The sequence below is a fragment of the Natrix helvetica genome (assembly GCF_964273705.1).
Source record: "Natrix helvetica genome assembly, chromosome: 7".
In the NCBI taxonomy this organism is placed as follows: Eukaryota; Metazoa; Chordata; class Lepidosauria; order Squamata; family Natricidae; genus Natrix; species Natrix helvetica.
The window spans coordinates 32,644,595-32,664,133 of record NC_138558.1 but is presented as its reverse complement, the minus strand read 5'-3'; the positions used below and the strand labels follow the sequence as shown (position 1 = coordinate 32,664,133).

Genomic DNA, 19,539 nt, shown 5'->3' with positions numbered 1-19,539 from the left:
AAGGGAGATTTATACAAGATTTATTAAGAAAGTAACTAGAACATTAATGCTATAATTTGCAAGAGATATAAGACCGTACTATTGCTGGAGGAATACTGGTTGATGCAATGAAAATGTATAATAAAAATTAAGCTAAATTTAGTTTACTAGTAGTATGTAAAAAATGAAGCGACAATAGCTATAGTTAAATAATGATTAATAATGATAACAATACATATAGATATATTAGTTTGATAATATGAAATTTTATATAAACAATATATGGAGATTATGAGAGAAGGTTTAAAGCTTTATCTGGAATATGTTATCAAGATGTATTATGATTGGATGATTTTAGAATAATTTAATGGAATGTTATCATATAATCCTATTCTAAATTTTGAATATTATATATAAAAGGACGTAAAAACAATTATAGTCAAATTAAGGTTGAGATATAATAATTGTGATATACATGAATATAAGTGAATTTAAAATATGCAATTTGATATGAAAAGTAGGTGGTGACTATGGAAGAGATGCATGGAAATACTGTAACCAACTGACACACTCTCTACAATTTGTAATGGAATATATGTTTTTTTTTACTTTTATTTTTATGTTTGTTTGTCCCTGTTCAAAAACAAATAAAAATTGTTTTTAAAAAATTCATGAAATAAAATTGATGCCAGATTCTAAAGATTCTATCTTTGTCATGTCTCATATCCTGCCCATATGGAGTCCAAACCTCAATAAATTTGACCAATGCTATTAGTGAAAAGTTGCCAAATTATTCAGTGGCCTGTAAATAGCTTTAGTTTGTCACTTTCTAATACCGCCGCCCCGAGTCCCTTGTGGAGAGGGAGCGGCTAACAAATAAAATAAAATAAAATAAAATAAAATAAATAAATAAACACCATGTTTCCCTGAAAATAAGGCAGGGTCTTATATTCTTTTGACCCCCCAAAATAAGTGCTTGACCTCATGGCTGCTGCTATGTTGCAATATTTTCAGAGAGGGCTTATTTTCAGTGGACAGCTTATTTTACCACATGCGCTCAAAAGCCCGATTGGGTTTATTATCTGGGGAGGTCTTGTTTTCAGGGTAGGGATTAAATCACACTAAAATGACTGGTGAGGCACAGACTACTGATGTAAAGGACAGAAATGTTTAATCACCACAATATACACTCAGGTGTGAGCTTGTACCCATGTCCATTTCTGATATCTCTCCACTGACTAGCAATAAATAATTAATTTTCTAATATACTGTTTTTGCAATGAGATGCCATACAGTGGGTATAAGAGTATCTGACCCTGTTCTCCTCAGTCAATTCACTTTCTCTTTATTAGTCATGAAAGAAAATGTTTCTCCTGCAACCTGATTAACTTATATATGTATAAGTGCTTAAGACTAAAACGATTGTATTAGTGAAAGGTTACTGTTGATACTTGTTCTAACTACAGTTGTTTCCACCAAGGTCCTCTGTTCCGGCGGGAACATAGGTTTAATCCTATTGGTCGAAGGGTCTGACAGCTCCCTATAAAAGGGCTGCTGTCAGACTCAGTCTTCGCTGGATTGTTCTCACTTGTTGTACTTAATAAAGAGCTGTTGTTACCGTTAAGCCTGTGTGTGCCTATCCATTACCCAATCTAACAGTTAGAGATATCCAGCTTGACAGGACTTTTGTATTGTTCATTGGATTTGATAGTTGTGACAGTGAGAAAGCAATGTGTATTCCTCCACTTTATCCAATTGCAAGTTCTATTATACATGTTCATTGTCATCATTAAAATTGTGGTCCTTTATCCAACCTGCCATCTCATTTCAGCATTGCAGATTGGTGATATAAAAAAGGCAGTTATATACATATGTATATGAATTACCTAGAATTAGCACCATGAAAGGAAGGATAGTGCTGTTTATCTATCACTGCTATTTGCATCTTTCTTCAAAATATGGAGAATGTAACTTCAGATCTTCAAAGCAGCACATTAGCATATAGCCTGTCTTTAGAATTTCACTGGTCTGCCTCCTATCTAGGAAGAGTCATTCCATTGAGAGTTTAACTAATCACTCTCATTCAACCTTCAAATAAAATACAGCAGTCTGATTTAAGTGCTGGCCTGTGAGAGTTAAGGGCAACTAGCAGAAAGTTCTTGAATACATCATCGCATTATTTATTTTCCACCCCTCCAAACACAATGAAATGGAAATAAATAACCACATTTCAAGTAGTGTTTAAGTTATATTTGAATGCTTCTGAGCAGGACCATGTTATACAGTGTTGATAAAGAGCCATTTGTTTATATGATTTACCAAAACAATGACAGCTGGTAGAGGAGTGTGCTTGCGAACATGAATCATGGAGAGAATTTCTGGAAGGTGACCCTCACGGGATGCAACATAGAACATCCTGATGGGAAAATAAATTTGGACAGCTTTTAAAGATGCTCATTACCAAGATTAATTGAAGCAGTTCACGAGAGATGCAGAATACATTCAAAGTTATCCTCAATAGTACTATTTGTTTCTATGCAAGGCCAGCATTAGAGGCTGAATTAAAGAATTTTAGAAAGCAAATTTAAAAGCTTATGAAAATAATCTTCTAAAACCTATTTTGTACCTACATCTTTGTCAGTGTTCAAAAGCAGGAATAGTTGAGCACTGCTTTATTTTACTTTTGCAGATAATTTATACAAGTATCAGTGAAATTGTACCAGGCAATGGGAATAATAATAATAATATATATATACTGTGTATATATATATATAAGGTGTGTGTGTGTGTGTCAGTGTGAACTAAATCTAAAGGAAAAGTATAATATTCTCTCTGTATTTATTCAATTATTAGACTGTTGGCGATTTTTACATAGGAAGAAATAAATCTAATCTATTATACAATACAATAGTAGAGTTGGAAGGGACCTTGGAGGCCTTCTAGTCCAACCCCCTGCCTAGGCAGGAAACCCTATACCGTTTCAGACAAATAGCTATCCAACATCTTCTTAAAGACTTCCAGTGTTGGGGCATTCACAACTTCTGGAGGCAAGCTGTTCCACTGATTAATTGTGCTAACTGTCAGGAAATTTCTCCTCAGTTCTAAGTTGCTTCTCTCCTTGATTAGTTTCCACCCATTGCTTCTTGTTCTACCCCCAGGAGAATAGTTTGACTCCCTCTTCTTTGTGGCAACCCCTGAGATATTGGAACACTGCTATCATGTCTCCCCTAGTCCTTCTTTCTCTTAAGCTAGACATACCCAGTTCCTGCAACCGTTCTTCATATGTTTTAGTCTCCAGTCCCCTAATCATCTTTGTTGCTCTTCTCTGCACTCTTTCTAGAGTCTCCACATCTTTTTTTACATTCTGGCGACCAGAACTGAATGCAGTATTCCAAGTGTGGCCTTACCAAGGCATTATAAAGTGGTATTAACACTTCACGTGATCTTGATTCTATCCCTCTGTTGATGCAGCCTAGAACTGTGTTGGCTTTTTTGGCAGCTGCTGCACACTGCTGGCTCATATTTAAATGGTTGTCCACTAGAACTCCAAGATCCCTCTCACAGTTACTACTATTGAGCATGGTACCACCTATACTGTACCTGTGCGGTCCGTTTTTGTTGCCTAAATGTAGAACCTTACTCTTTTCACCATTGAATTTCATTTTATTAGATAGTGCCCAATGTTCAAGTTTGTCAAGATCCTTCTGTATCTTAAGCCTATCTTTTGGAGTGTTGGCTATTCCTGCCAGCTTGGTGTCATCTGCAAATTTGATGAGTTCCCCATTTATTCCCTCATCCAAATCATTGATGAAGATGTTGAAGAGTACTGGGCCTAAAACAGAGCCTTGGGGTACTCCACTGCATACTTCCCTCCATGTAGATGCAGTTCCATTGAGGACTACAAGTTGAGTGCGGTTGGTCAGCCAGTTACGAATCCATCTGGTCGTGATGCTGTCTAACATTCTTCTACTTTATCTAGTAGTAGGTTATATTCTACCTTATCAAAAACCTTACTGAAGTCCAAGTAAACTATATCAACCGCATTCCTCTGGTCCACTAATTTTGTCACATTATCAAAGAATGTAATAAGATTAGTCTGGCATGATCAGTTTTTGACAAATCCATGTTGACTATTGTATGTGTGTATATGGATATACAGTATATTTCTATGTTCCATTCATTTTTATTTTAGCTTTCATTAGCAAAAGAATAACTTACCTTGAAACTACAAATAAAGCACCATTCACTTTTATTTTAGCTTTCATTAGCAAAAGAATAACTTACCTTGAAACTGCAAATATACCACCATTCATAGATCCAAAGCAAGAAAGTGCAACAAAAATAGGAACCGCTAAGGAAAACTTTCCCAGTAGACGTTCAGAAAAAGTCTAACAAAAATAAAACAGAAAACATTACTAATATATGTATATTGTTTAATATTAAAATATAGATCCTATAAATTCAGTTCTTCTCTTATAATAAAGGATTTATTTCCAATATGTTATAATGCTCCCTAATTTCCTATATGCATACCACGACTTACCACTGCCACTGCCTTGGAGATTAGTATATCCTCAGGGCTCAGAGTTGTAAAATAGGCCACATTAGTTAAGATGTAGCCAAGTGTGACGATTACCATTGATGAGCAAATGGCGAGTGGCACATTTCTGAAAAACAGAAAAAAAATGAGTGTTATCCATCTGCACATAAAATTAAATCAGTTTGGTTAGGAAATATATTTGATTCATGCTATATCGCATTCATTGTGACTACTGATTTTATACATAAGATAAATCTTGTTATGAAACCTGATTGCTTATACTATTATACCTCAGGTCAGAGTAATTTATCTTTTGCATTATAAATAATTGCTACCTGGATAGATTGCAAACAGTAGGCAAGTTCTGTCCCATCCCTGTTTGCAAAGTCTGAAACATGATGCCTCCATTGATTACATTTAAAAAAAAACTATTTTAGGTCAACATTGTAAGCAAGCTTTATTAGTCAGGCATTTATTATTCAAACAGATATGCTGAAAATTGCATTTATCCTCACCACTTTTTAATTTACAATTGCACAGAATTTGTTTGAGTCAGTGGGATACACTATATTCTGAGCCATTCTGGAGAATTATCATCAAATTGTAACTTAACATATATTTTGAGATCAAAGTAGACCACTGGTTTTTCTTGGACAAAACAGTAATGGGTGGAAATCTAGATAATCCAAGATAGATTGTCACCACAAACCTGAATATAACCTATTCAAATAAAGAATTACAATTTGGCAAGTTCTTTTGTGATCATCAGTATTTTACAGGTAGATATTACAAGACTCTATTACCTTAAGAGACAAAAAGAAATGTAACTGGGAATCTTTCAAAACAAATTGAATCCTAAGCTCTCATTTTTGAAATGAATAAATTAATTTCATATATCAATTTTTTGGGACGGCTAAATGATACATTTTAAGAAATATTTTTAGACATAATGCCCTATTTTAATGGCTCAGAAGAGTGACAGTGACATTTTAAAAACAGGGTGATATCAATCAACCATTAGATCTTTTCTTTAGTCTGATCTTGTAATTCACCAAATTCTTAGTCAGTGTTGTCTTGCTTCATAGTACATTTTGGGTTTTATATTTCACACACACCTGGTGATAAAGAGTCACCTAACCAAATCTTGTAATTAAAAGTTAATTATTACAATTCACACCACAAGACCTAGCCTTTAATAATGGCATAATTACACCTATTAGAATTGTTAAATTACAATCTGATTGAGAGAGCAGAAAAACCAAATGTTGTACCTCCTTACTTGTCCTAACTGGTAATTTTTCCCTTCTTCATCCAACCTGCTATAATAAAATTCTAGCCAAATCCAGCAGCAGATGAATAAGGATAAACTGAAGAGATTGGTACACAGGATAGCCTTTGTACCCTAGATAGAATGGGTAGACAGGGTAAGGTAGTGAGAGTGGAAAAGCTGATAGAGAGGGTAGCCTAACCCAGTTGCCTCAGAGATTAGAAAAATCATAACAAGATTATTCAATCATTTTCAGATGTAGGGTTTTTTTGAGTGATGAGTAAATATTCACTTGCCTGGAAAGTACTCTTTGGAGATCTCACAACAAATCCAACACAATATCTTGAAATATTTCACTTGAAGAAAGACAAGAGAAAAAAGGCTATAAAATATCTTTTTACCCCATTAGTTAAAAATCAGTCCCCTATTCAAGAGAAACCAGATTCAAGAATCACCATTTTCCTGGATATTGGGCAAGCTGTAGCAAGAACAAAGAAAAAAGGCTATGCTGCCGCTATCCAGTTTAGTACCTGATAACATTGCTATTTATCTATGGAGATTCTCAGTCATCTAGGTCATGGTTGTCCCAAAGGTGCTTTTTCAAGAGGCAACTGGACTTTCTGTTTTTTTCTTTGAAGACTTTTCGCTTCCCATTCTTGGATGAGAAGTGAAACGTTTTCAAAGAAAAATCAGAAACTCCAGTTGCCTCTTGAAAAAGCACCTTTGGGATTGCTATTTATCATTACTCTCATCCAGTAAATTTACTAAGGCTTTGGAAATGAGTGACACCATTTTCACTTTAAAAGGCCTAACACAACCCAGATATTAACAGACATCAAGCTGGTCACATATATCCTGATTCCAAAGTAACACTGCAGATAAATGCTACACTGAGAAAGGTCCCAAAGACATTTGAAGGAAAATGGGGCTTTAGTTTTCACAGCTAAATACTTTTTCTGTCCATATACTATCACTAAATTTGTCCATCTTCAAGGCACATGTCTACTGATCATTTGATAGCAATAGCCTATCCCTAACCCTAAAGTTTACTAAGGCTATCCTTTTGGCTTCATCATCACAGGCCCTGTGTTCTGCCTTGATAGTATTCTTAAAACTCCAAGGCATCTCTTGTATATAAATTAATGTACTCTTTTATAAAACCAAATGTGAATATATAAGCCAACCAGTGAGAAAGCATTCTTAAGCCTGTATGTATCTGGCAGGTGAAATACTGTCATATTTCTGTCATGCTAAGCTGCATGTTCCATTGAGGACAATAAAATAATAATGATAAAAATAAATTGCTGCTCTACACTGTTATATACAGTCAAGATATCATAAATGAAATTTGGATTGGACAAATGTGTCACCATCAAACAGGAAAAATTGTGAAAAACTGTAAGAATAAAAATGCCCTTTGGAAATAACATTGAGAGTCTGATAAGAAGATCACTACAAATACATAGGTATCCTTAAGCTGACAACATGAAGCACACTGAAGTCAAGAAAAGGGTTAGAAATAAATGCATCATCATGAGAGTAAAGAGGATCTAAAAGATCAAACTAAGTGGAGGAAATATGATCAAGGCAATTAACACTTGGGCAATTCCCGTCATTAGATATACCACTGAAATAGAAAGCAGAACGAAAAGTTCTGGATAGGAAAACCAGAAAAATAATGACAATGAATCATGTCCTTTCATCATTTGTGATATTGACAAACTCTACTTGCCAAGGAAAATAGGTGGGCGTAGAATGTTGCAAGTATATCACAAGAGTTGTACACACTACAAGAGTTGCAAAAGTAAAAAAGGGCATTGGAAGAATATCTGCTGGATAGTGAAGACAGTGCACTGAAAATAGTATATCAGGAAGGTTTACTGAGAACTGAAAAAACCAAACTGGCCTACATAAAAGACCAAACAGAGAACAGAAAACAGACAAAGGGAGAACAGAAAGGGAAGACAAAGTATTATTTGCCCAGTACATTAAATTTAAAAAAACAGAAAAAGCAGAAAATAACAAGACATGATAATGGCTAAGAACAGAAAAACTGTAGAAAGAGACAGAGGTGCCAATTCTGGCTGCACGAGGACAAATGCATACAAATCCAGAATTGAGAAGACAATGACAAACAGCAAGTGCTGTCTCTGCAAAGGTGCTGTAGAAACAGTGGACAACCTGGTTAGCTGCTGCAAAAAGATTGCACAGACTGACTACAAACAACATCACAACAAAGTAGCAGCAATGCAAGAAATATAATTTGCCTGCAAGCAAGAACTAGTGGGACCATAAAATATAGAAAATAAATAACCTAATGTGTTCTGTGACTTTAGAATTCAAACTGTCAGGTATCTGTCACATATCACCTCAGATTTAACAATTGTCAATAAAAAAGACCAAAAAAAGTCTGGGTGGTGGATGTAACAGTACTTGGAGATGGCAGAATAGAAAAGAAAGTGCTGGAGGACAAAATACCTGCACATTTATGCTCACTGCAGACACTGGTCATCTGCATTCTTTTATAGAGTTGTTGAGTACATCATCTATCTCCAGGCTACAACAATGGTCCTTTCAACAATTCGGAGAAGGCTCCACAGCCATTTGTACTACTCAGGTGACTCACAAGACACAGATAAACCTCCAGGTGGCCTCAATGAATCTCTAAAAGATTCAAATGACCAACTGTCTTCAAGGAGTATGAATCCTTCCCTTCCCCACTATCCAATCAGAGCAGAAGGAGCTTCTTGGATGAGAAGCGAAATGTCTTCAAAGAAAAACAAGAAAGTCCAGTTGCCTCTTGAAAAAGCACCTTTGGGACCTGCAAATAGAAATAGAAGGTCTGTGGCACTAGAAAGCAAAGGTAGTAAGAATAGCAATAAGTCCCTTGGGTGCAATCCCAAAAGAATTGGGAGCACCACTTGAACACCACTGTCGTTGACAAAAACATCAGTCAATTGCAAAAACACAACTTTACTCTAAACAGCTAAAAACCTGAGACAATACCTTTAACATCATTGAACATCCATATCCACCTATCCCAGGACTTTGGAAGGACTTGATAGGTGGATAAAAATGCTAACTCCAGACTGAACATCTGGCTGCCTATGTGACAAGCTATAATATTAATAATAATAAAACATCCATATCCGCCTATCCCAGGACTTTGGAAGGACTTGATAGGTGGATAAAAATGCTAACTCCAGACTGAACATCTGGCTGCCTATGTGACAAACTATAATATTAATAATAATAAAAACTAGCAGATACTATTCATTACCTTGCTGAAAGCCTGGGACTCTCCAGGATCCTAGAAGCCTGCAGCAGAATAAGAGGTTTTTCTGTCATCCCCCCACTACAATTGGCCCCTTAGGGAACTGCAACCCATTAGCATGTAACACCAGCAAGTGTTACTTGTTAGTTGATGGCTTGCAGTGACAAGAGTTCACACAGAGCGGAAAAAACACCATATGAAATATCTGGTTTAATGATTCCAGTGATAAGCTACTCAATCCATATCCATTTTTAACTGAAAAGTTAGATTTTCTGTTATTATTATGCAACATGTAAGCCACTCCTTTTGCTACATTGCCATCTAACACTTTGAAACAGAAACACAATTTCGTTCTCTGAAGCAGTAAATTAAGGTTTTTTGCTATAAATTAATTGGCACACATAAACTTCGTGTATCATATGGCTATTGAAATTGAAAAACCCTTTTCAATTGAATAACTCATAAATTAATTATTCATAAAGTCTTGTTTGAAACTGGAAAAACTCCAAAATACATAGTAAGAAAGAGACCTGTATTTTATTAATATTAAAAATTGGACATCTTTTCTAAGCTGTAAAAAAAAGAAAGCTGATGAGAAGAAAGGTGAGAAATAAAAAAAAATTCTAGAGTTAAAGAAGGATATATGGAATTCTCTTTATAAAAGGCAGAAAGACTGAAAAGTTAGGATTATCAAACTGAAAGTCCAAGTCAAGAAAAGGTAAACTGTTATTTAGTCCACTGATTTCAATGTGATTTGCAATTATTTTCCACATAAATGCACTGAAGTTTCCAAAAGTCTTAATGTATGCCTCTTTTCTGTAATAATTTCTACATTTGCTAATGTTTTCTTATAATTTAGATGTAGGTATATGCCACAATTATGTTTGTAAAAGCAGTACCTACTGTATATATTTTACATATGAGAAATGTATCATCATGGCCTTATACAATAATTTATCATGGACAGAACCTCTAGCCACAACCTTTGTGTCATATATATAGACAGTCCTTGACGTACGATCTCAATTGAGCCCAACATTTCTGTTGTTAAGTGAAACATTTGTTGAGTTTTGCTCCATTTTACAACCTTGCTTACTACAGTCGTTAAGTGAATCACTGCAGTAGTTAAATGAGTAATATGGTTGCTAAGTGAATCTGATTTTCCCATTGACTTTGCTGGTCAGAAGGTTGCAAAAGAGGACCACATGATTCCGGGACATTGCAACCATCATAAGTACAAGTCAGTTGCCAAGTGTCTGAATTTTGATCATGTGACCATGAGGATGCTGCCACAGACGTAAGTGTAAAAACAGTCATTAAAACAATTTTTTCAGCACCGTTGTAACTTGGAACGGTCTCTCTTTTATTTAATAAACTGCTGTAAGTTGAGGACTACCTACACAGAATGTTCTCTGATATCCATGCTAAATATCCGCCTGGGATCTCCTACAGCTCAACAAATGTTAATAGATAAGGACTGCACAATTTAGGAACTTATTTTTGTGGTGTGCTTTTCTTACAGAGATACACAAGAGCTGTTGCTCATGTGTAGAGGTTCCTATTATAAAGTATTGAAGACAGAATTAGCCTGAGTTTTTTGAGATTAGTTGCAAGTTGAATCCTTCTCCTAAATTTGTGATTCTTTTATGATAACTCAACTGTTACAAAGAAAGCCAAATATAAAACAAACACAAGCCACTGGTAATGTTTCAAAGCATTGCAAGATTAAATGAGGGAAACCAATACATTAATAATAAATTTCCCAAGTTTGTTAGGAAACATCTGCAACTTGTCATTAGGAGATAACACTTCAATACTCCTCAAGAATCACTTCTCATCAGTGTTTGCAAAATATCCTGCATTTTATGATAATTGAAACATGGAAAAAATATACAAACAATATCTACTATTTTGTACTGTCATCAATACTGTAAACAACAACTAACTGCAGAAACCCTAAACTCAACAAGAAGATTAAGAAGGAAAACAATAACTGTTCTATTGCCTGCAAGATCAATCACAAACTTTTGCAGATAATAAACCAATACTGGTATTGCAGCAGTTTGAAACAGAGGCTAAGGAACATAGGAAATACTAATATTATTATAAGAATTTTAATTAAAGAAATGACAAAGTATATATCATAAGACAAAAAGCATTATTTCCTCTTATATTCTAAAATAAAAATCATTTACTTGACAGTAGTCCTAACTACTGACACCATGTCAGGAGGATGAGATGTCAGTAAGATGAGCACTTAAGATTTGAATGAACAAGTGATCCTTCACATATCTTACTTCCAAACTATTAAAAATGTAAGGGACACCTAATGTTTGTTAAACTCTGTTTGTAAGGGATGTTTACTAATATTTTTATAACTTTAGGAAGTTTGTTATTACCCATGTCTATGTGGAATGTAGTTCTTGTAGACTATATGAACATGTAACATATCTGAGGGAGTCTAAGTAGGCGTAAAAATAAAGTAACAGAAATTATTGTTACCGAAGGTAAAGTAGCTCATTTCCAAGCCATTATCACATGCAACACATATGTAAACAAACATAAACTTGAATCGCAGGTAACACTTATTTTAGATGTACTGTACATTAATCCCAGTTAATGTAGAGTAAGTAAGTGAATTTGGACTACTTCAGCAATATCTGGGCACCCACTATGAAGCAGAAAAATTGACTTTCTTGTCTTCTTCTGGCTTCATCCTATTTATGAAGTAGCAGAAAACTGCTGGACAAGATATATTTGCAACTCAGTGGTTCAGAATTTTATAGCACCTATATTGTTAGCTGTCTATATTTCTTATATGTTTGCTATTCCTAAATCTTTCATTACTGCAATATTAAAGACCCCAGAAAATAGCTAAAACCATGTCTTCACTTAATGTAGACATTGCAACACCAGTCATGCCATCTATAATTCATCTAAATCAATCTGTATTTTTCTAAAAAAAATAAAAATAGAAAATTAACTGAGAATATCCAGCTGAAAAATGCTATCATGGAAATCACTGCAGATAAACATAAACCAGCTGTTCTAATTTTGTTGAATGCTGGACATGTCTTTAATGCAATCCAAATTAAATTTAGGAAGTTTGTTCAAGGAAAATACAGGTTTCCACCATACTTTTCATTAGATTATAACTTGGTATCTTTACTCAAATCAAATTAAATAATTAATTTATGGTCATAGATTAACATAGTATCTTCATCAATAACTATACTTAAAAGAAGTATAGAATTTGTCTCTTAGTTCATCAAAATATAATGTGGCAGCCAGTAAGTAAAATAGACTGGAAGAATTGACAATAATGCAATGTCTTTATTAAAATCTATTGAGGTTATATTATTATTATTATTATTATTATTATTATTATTATTATTATTATTATTATTATTATTATTTCTTTAGATTTCTAAACCGCCCCCTCTCCCAAAAAGGGACTCGGGGCGGTGTACAGTCAGATAAAATGCAGATAAAATACATGAATAACAATATAAATAATATAAAACAATTGAATACTAAACATTTAGGTGGAGGAGATGAGACTGTACAAGAAATAAATATGCTATGGAAACCCTAAAAAACATCCCCAATTAAAATACCCAAACCCAGTTAAAATATATCCCCGGGAGGCAAAACTAAGAGAGTGCCAGGCCAGCTAATTGAAACAGGTGAGTCTTTAATTTTTGACGGAAGGAGCGGAGGTCGGTGGTGGTTCTGATGTCGGGGGGGAGGTCATTCCAGAGGGTTGGGCCCATCACAGAGAAGGACCTACTCCTAGGTGTCGCCCGCTGGCATTGCCTAGCGGACGGCACCAGGAGGAGTCCCTCCCTGTGTGAGCGGATTGGTCGTAGGGACATGTGTGGTAGGATGCGATCCTGCAGATAACTAGGTCCTATGCCATGGAGCGCTTTAAAGATGGTAATCAATACCTTGAAACGCACCCGAAAGGCCACAGGTAGCCAGTGCAGCTCGTGCAGGAGGGGTGTTACGTGGGAGTATCGTGTACTCCCCATGATGACCAGCGCGGCTGCATTCTGGACTAGCTGCAGTCTCCGGATGCGTCCCAAGGGAAGCCCCATGTAGAGGGCATTGCAGTAGTCCAGGCGAGACGTCACCAGCGCATGAGTGACTGTGCGCAGGACACTCCGGTCCAGTAGGGGGCGCAATTGGCGCACGAGGCGGACCTGGTGGAACGCCCCCCTTGCCACGACTGCCACATGGTCCTCCATTGACAGCCGGGCATCAAGGAGGACACCCAAATTGCGCGCCCGTTCCACAGGGGACAGTTGTTCGCCCCCTATGGCCAGCGATGGTGTCAGCTGGCTGAACCGAGGTGCCGGTAGCCACAGCCACTCGGTCTTGGAGGGGTTGAGTTTGAGTCTGTTGTCCCCCATCCAGACCCCGACGGCTTCCAAACACCGGGACATCACTTCGACAGCCTCGTTGGGGTGGTTTGGGGTTGAAATGTACAGCTGAGTATCATCAGCGTACAGGTGGTACTCAACCCCCAAACCACGGATGATCTCACCCAGAGGCTTCACATATGCGTTGAACAGGAGAGGCGAGAGGACCGACCCCTGTGGCACCCCACAAGTGAGTGGCCTCAGGGTCGACCTCTGCCCCCCTGTCAACACACATTGCTTCTGGTCGGAGAGGTAGGAGCCGAACCACCGCAAAACGGTGCCTCCGACTCCCATCCCCTCTAACCGGCGCAATAGGATACCATGGTCGATGGTATCGAAAGCCGCCGAGAGGTCTAATAGGACCAGGATAGAGGAACAACCCCTATCTCTGGCCCTCCAGAGATCATCAACCAACGCGACCAAGGCTGTCCCTGTGCTGTGCCCGGGTCGGAAGCCGGACTGGCGTGGGTCTAGATAATCGGATTCATCCAGGTGTCATGGAAACTGCTGCGCCACCACATTCTCAACAACCTTCGCCAAAAAGGGGAGGTTGGAGACTGGACAGTAATTAGCTAGCTCCATTGGGTCGAGCGAAGGCCTCTTGAGCAAGGGTCTCACCACCGCCTCTTTCAAGGTGGTTGGTAAGTATCCCTCACCCAATGAGGCATTCACCAGGCCCAGAAGCCAGCCTCGTGTCACCTCCCAGGCTGCCAGTACCAGCCAGGAGGGACACGGGTCCATTGAACATGTAGTGGGCCGCAGCCGTCCACGTAACCTGTCCAAATCCTTGGGGGCAACAGAGTCAAACTCCTCCCAGAATGGTCTCTCAAGACTCGCTGTTGGCGGCTCGTCTGGTCCACTGACGGAGGTCCATCCGCTCCGGATCTGAGCAATTTTGTCCTGCAGATATTCCCCAAACTCCTCTGCTCTTCCCTGTAAGGGTGCCCCCTGCGTCCCCTGCGATAAAAGGGAGCGGGTCACCCGAAACAGGGCGGCAGGGCGGTTATCCATGGACGCAATAAGGGCGGCATAATGCCTACGCTTGGCCGCTCTTATTGCCACAAGGTAAGTCCGCAAATAGGCTCTTACCTGTGTTCGGTCAGATTCGGAGCGTGAGGACCTCCACCTGCTCTCTAGACGTCTCCTGTGGCGCTTCATCACCCTTAGCTCCTCAGTAAACCAAGGAGCCCGGGTGGGTCGATGCCGCAGGAGAGGTCGCAAAGGCGCAACCCGGTCCAAGGCCCCAGTTGTCGCCCTATTCCAGGCAGTCACTAGGTCCTCGGAGCGGGAGCAGGACAGGGCTACAGGTATTGGCCCAAGCTCCGTCTGGAATCTATCCGATTCCATCAGGTGCCTGGGGCGGTACCAGCTTGTAGAGTCTGGTTCCGCCTCCTCGCGGTGGGGGATAGCGCCAGGGAAGTCCAGCCGGAGGGATGAGTGATCTGACCATGACAGGGGCGTGATGACTAAATCCCCTATTCCCAGATCACTCGTCCACTGTTCAGATACAAAAATGAGGTCCAGTGTGTGGCCCCCTTCGTGAGTGGGGCCCTGAACTAATTGGGTCAGGTCCATGGCCGTCATGGAAGCCATGAACTCCCAAGCCACCTCGGAAGCCGCTCCCGTCGACGGCAAGTTGAAGTCCCCCATGACCAAGAGTCTGGGGGTCTCAACTGCCGTCGCTGAGATTAGCTCGAGGAGCTCGGGCAGGGCTGCTGATGCATAGCGAGGAGCCAAGTATACAATCAGCAAGCCCCACTGCCTCCCTGGGCCCCAGTTCACACCAAGGGACTCACACCCGGGTATCTGAGGGACAGTGAACTCCCTCGGCTCTAAACATTCCCGAATAACCACCGCCACCCCACCACCCTTACCCAGGGCCCGGGGCTGATGGAATGCCCGGAAACCTGGTGGGCACATTTCCACGAGGGGTAAACCACCCTTGTGGCCCAACCAGGTCTCCGTTATCCCTGCAAGGTCTAGCTCCCCCTCTGAGATCAACTCATTAATGAGGGGGGCCTTGTTGGTAACAGACCTTGCATTGCAAAGCATCAGCCGCAGGCCCTGGCTCTGTAGTACCTGTCCACCTAGACTGCAGGGGTTGGTACAAGCGACCGGGCGTAACCAACAGCCACAGTCTCCCAACCGACCTTGGGATCTTATCCTGTCCTCGCATCCCCCCCTCCCCACGACCGTTGTAATAGAACAACCCTCTGTTCGAGTGACCTTTGTTTTCCCCCCCTCCACCTCACCCCCGTCCTTCCTGGACTCACCTGTTTGCCTGGCACTGGCTCTCCTCCCGGTCTGATAGGCCCTCCCCCCCACCCTGGAACCCCCTAAAAAAGATAAAAAACATTTTACTAAAAATCCCCTTAACTTCCGGCTCCTACACCTCTCGGGGTCCATGAACCCGTCCTTGAGGCAGGCCCGTGAAAGAGCCAAGGGCCAAACCTGCGAGAGAGGGGCCTCCCGCAGGCGGAGCAAGTCTAACCTCGAATAAGTTATTATCAAAATTCCAGTGGGGGTTAAGGTGCTGTAGATGGTAAAAATAAGTCAGTATAGGGGGGGGGGTAAGAGGCATTGTCCCCAAAAGTCAGTATGGGGGGGGTAAGAGGCATTGTCCTGGATCATTCTTCGATAAAGAGTGTGGGGGGGAGAGCAGGTGTCCAGATGATAGGGTTAGACGGATGCGGCGAACATGGTAGAGAAAATGGTAGAGAAAATGGGTGATAGCCCTAGATGGTGAATAGCAAAATAGATGATAACCCTCGATGGTCTTAGGTGGGCATAAGCTCAGGTACTGTATATGGTTTATACAGTATTAATATTAGCTGGATTGAGCCTAATTTGTTATTTTTGAGATCGATTACATCTATAGATAACTCTAAGATAGTAGGATTTACGATATTCACAGTCTGTCATAATACCAACTAACAAACCCAAACAGATCAGAACTCAGAGGCTAACGTTTTCTTCTAAGAACTTCTTTATTGGGTACATCATATCGGCTCCATCAAATGGAAAACCAACTCTAAATGTTTCCTGTGGTTTCAGTATAATTAAAATAGGAAATAACTCCCTCCCCAAAAGTCACAGGTCACATTAGCCAATTAGTTTAATTGGTGGGCTTTCCAGGCACTCCTCTCTGTCTATATCCACCACCTGCAGAGATGACTTTGGTTCCTACAAGAAAGTTCTGTGTTTTGTCTAGCAAAGTATTTCATCATCCTTCCCCCTCCCTCCTCTGTATGGCAACTGAGGAATAGAAAAATGGCTTCTGCCAGGTTCAATTCAAAGTTCACACAGACTTTAGAAAGTACCTAGGTTTATCCTTTTCTAGAATATACCAAGTATGTTAATTTAATATGTTTAAACAAACAGGTGAAATTTCAGTAGATATATGTCAATATCTTTACCTTCCATTAAGTATTTGGGGCACAATAAAAAATATCAAAATGAACATTTCCTCAAGATTAATGCCATATTATAAGAGGAAATCCAATGTAAATTCCAATTAGATGTTTTACACAGATAAGTAAGTTAATGGGAAAATTTTTACAGCTGGCTAAAGCCTCTAGAATAACTTTGGCCAAATTGAGGTTACTTTACAATGATGATAACTGCAGTCTACAAATTTTCAACTGTATCACTAGATTTTTATTTTAACATTTTTATTAGATTCCTTATTATTATTCCTCCTTTTGGGCCCATTTGGTGAAACAAATGTCTAACATGTTTAAGTCTTGACAAATGTGGGAGTCCAGGTGTACTAATAAGAGATTTTCATTTCCAGCTTTGAAAGTTGCAAGGCACGTTTGGTTATTAATAGATAAGCAGCTATCTTTTAATGCCATACCACCCGATAAACTGACGTATGGTAGATGGAAAAACAGTGAAGATTTTCATTGGGTTGTTTGGACTACACAAGCATCAACATTCTAAATCAATTAAGTTTTAATTAAGTTTTTGGGGGACTGTATCATGAATCTGACTTACTTGCAAAATTAGCTTTGTGTGTATATATACTGTATATATATATATATATATATATATATATATATATATATATATGTGTGTGTGTGTGTGTGTGTGTGTGTGTGTGTGTGTGTGTGTGTGTGTGTGTGTATGTATATATATATATATATATATATATATATATATATATATATATATATATATATTCATTCATAGATTTTCACGGGTATAGGTATGCTGGTCTTGTTGTATTCGGGTCTTTTCCCGTGTAAGATTGAGATTGTCTTGGCAACATTTCAGCGAGGTCTCATTCGCCATCTTCAGGCTGGGTGAAGATGGTGAGTGAGACCTCGCTGAAACGTTGCCAAGACAATCTCAATCTTACATGGGAAAAGACCCGAATACAACAAGACCAGCATTTGAAACATGCAATATGGTCCACACATAGCAACCAACCATTTTGGAAATGTTATTCTGTGTCATTCTTGAGGTGGTTAACAAACTAAAATAAGATACACTCCTCCATGTGTGCATCTCACTCCCATCCTTCCCATCTTTGTCAATTTTAAACCACTTTTACTGTTACTATTTATTGTTTTAGTGCTTCATATAATTGTCTTAATCGAGTGTAAGCTGTCTAGAATCTCCTAGATGAGTGAGATAAGTGGCATATAAGTTTAATAAATAAATAAATAAACTTCCAGCATGCCTTCAATTTTAGAATTTTTATCAAATGTAATTCTTAAAGAGAAACACACAGTTCACTTTTATAAGTAAAATTAGTGTATTAACTGTATATTGAATTGTGGGATGAAGAATTGGAATATCTAGTTTTGGAAATCAATGAATCCAGGTATTAAGGAATACAGTATGAAACAGACATGGAAGTAATTCATCCAATAATATTATTTTGAGCTTATCAAATCCTCTCAGATAGCATATCAATATTGATAAAAATAAATAAATTATTCTGTAGAATGGCATATAATGTTCTAATAATGTGATGCTGTCGGTAATAGCCTTATTTTAATTTCAAAACACTACATAAATCAATAGAATTCTAGGAGAAAATATTATAGTTAAGATCTTAACGTGATTTTTGCATGATATTGCTAAACATGGAATTTGTTGTTTCATAAACACTTTGCTGCATCAAACCTAGAATATGACAAACAAGATAAATGTATGTAACTAGAAATGAATTTATTTTAAGGAATGGGTATATAATATGAGTTTGTTTCTTTTTGAAAAGTCTCTACAGCTAAAAATGAAAAGATGCTGTGATATGTTTCTATACAGCCTAGATTTAATGTTAACCTTCAATTAGTACTATGTTGTTATCTATATTTATTATATGGATCTTTTTCTATTACTTAGGGTTCCCCCCCCCCCTAATTTTTAGTTTATATTAATCACAATTATATAGCTACTTTTTCCTTCATCATGTATAATCATTGTACAACTTTGAGTTGGTGTTGAAGGTTCTTTTTGTTTGTTTAGGAAAAGTAAATATTGTAATAAACGTTAACGTTATTTTAAGAAGAGATTAGCATATTTTAAATATGTTCTGGAACTCTTCGTAATCAAGAGGATCAAACAATTCCTCAATGTGGCTGTTCATTAAGTTAGATCTCATTAGCTTCCAGTTATCTGTTTGTATTATTGTGTAGCAGCTGCTGTATAAAGTACAAAATCCCTCAATGGTAAGCAACCTCCGACATTGCACAGGATACAAATATGTTGCCAATGTAAATGTCTTCATTGGCTTCGATAGCAAAAGCTAATGTTCAACATTTGGGAAGATGTCTAGTTCCAGGAAAGTAAATTACAAAATTCAGTGTTTCTTTCCTCCAAATTCTCTATCCACAAATAGGATGAGAATTTGAGGAAAACAACCCACAGCTAACCCACTGAGAACCACACATATCGCTGATTATCACAGTATTTTACTGTTCTTACTGCATATTCTTGCCACCAAATGCTAACAAAAAAGTAGTAGCTTTTTAAATATAATGCTCTTATTCCCTAATTTTAATTTTTATCTGATTAACCATTAAAACTAATTAAAATACCTCTCAAATCT

At 38.2% G+C, this 19,539-nt stretch overlaps 1 protein-coding gene across 1 annotated transcript in view; it reads right to left on the bottom strand.

Moving 5' to 3' along the window:
- SLC7A11 (solute carrier family 7 member 11) overlaps window positions 1-19,539 on the bottom strand; it is a 66,809-nt gene that overhangs the window by 10,422 nt on the left and 36,848 nt on the right. Inside the window, exons 7-9 of the mRNA XM_081958865.1 lie at window positions 4,523-4,646; window positions 4,264-4,367; window positions 2,299-2,395 (exon numbers count right to left, since the gene is read on the bottom strand). Coding sequence (XP_081814991.1) covers window positions 2,299-2,395; window positions 4,264-4,367; window positions 4,523-4,646 — 325 coding nt within the window. The remainder of the gene's footprint in view (window positions 1-2,298; window positions 2,396-4,263; window positions 4,368-4,522; window positions 4,647-19,539) is intronic.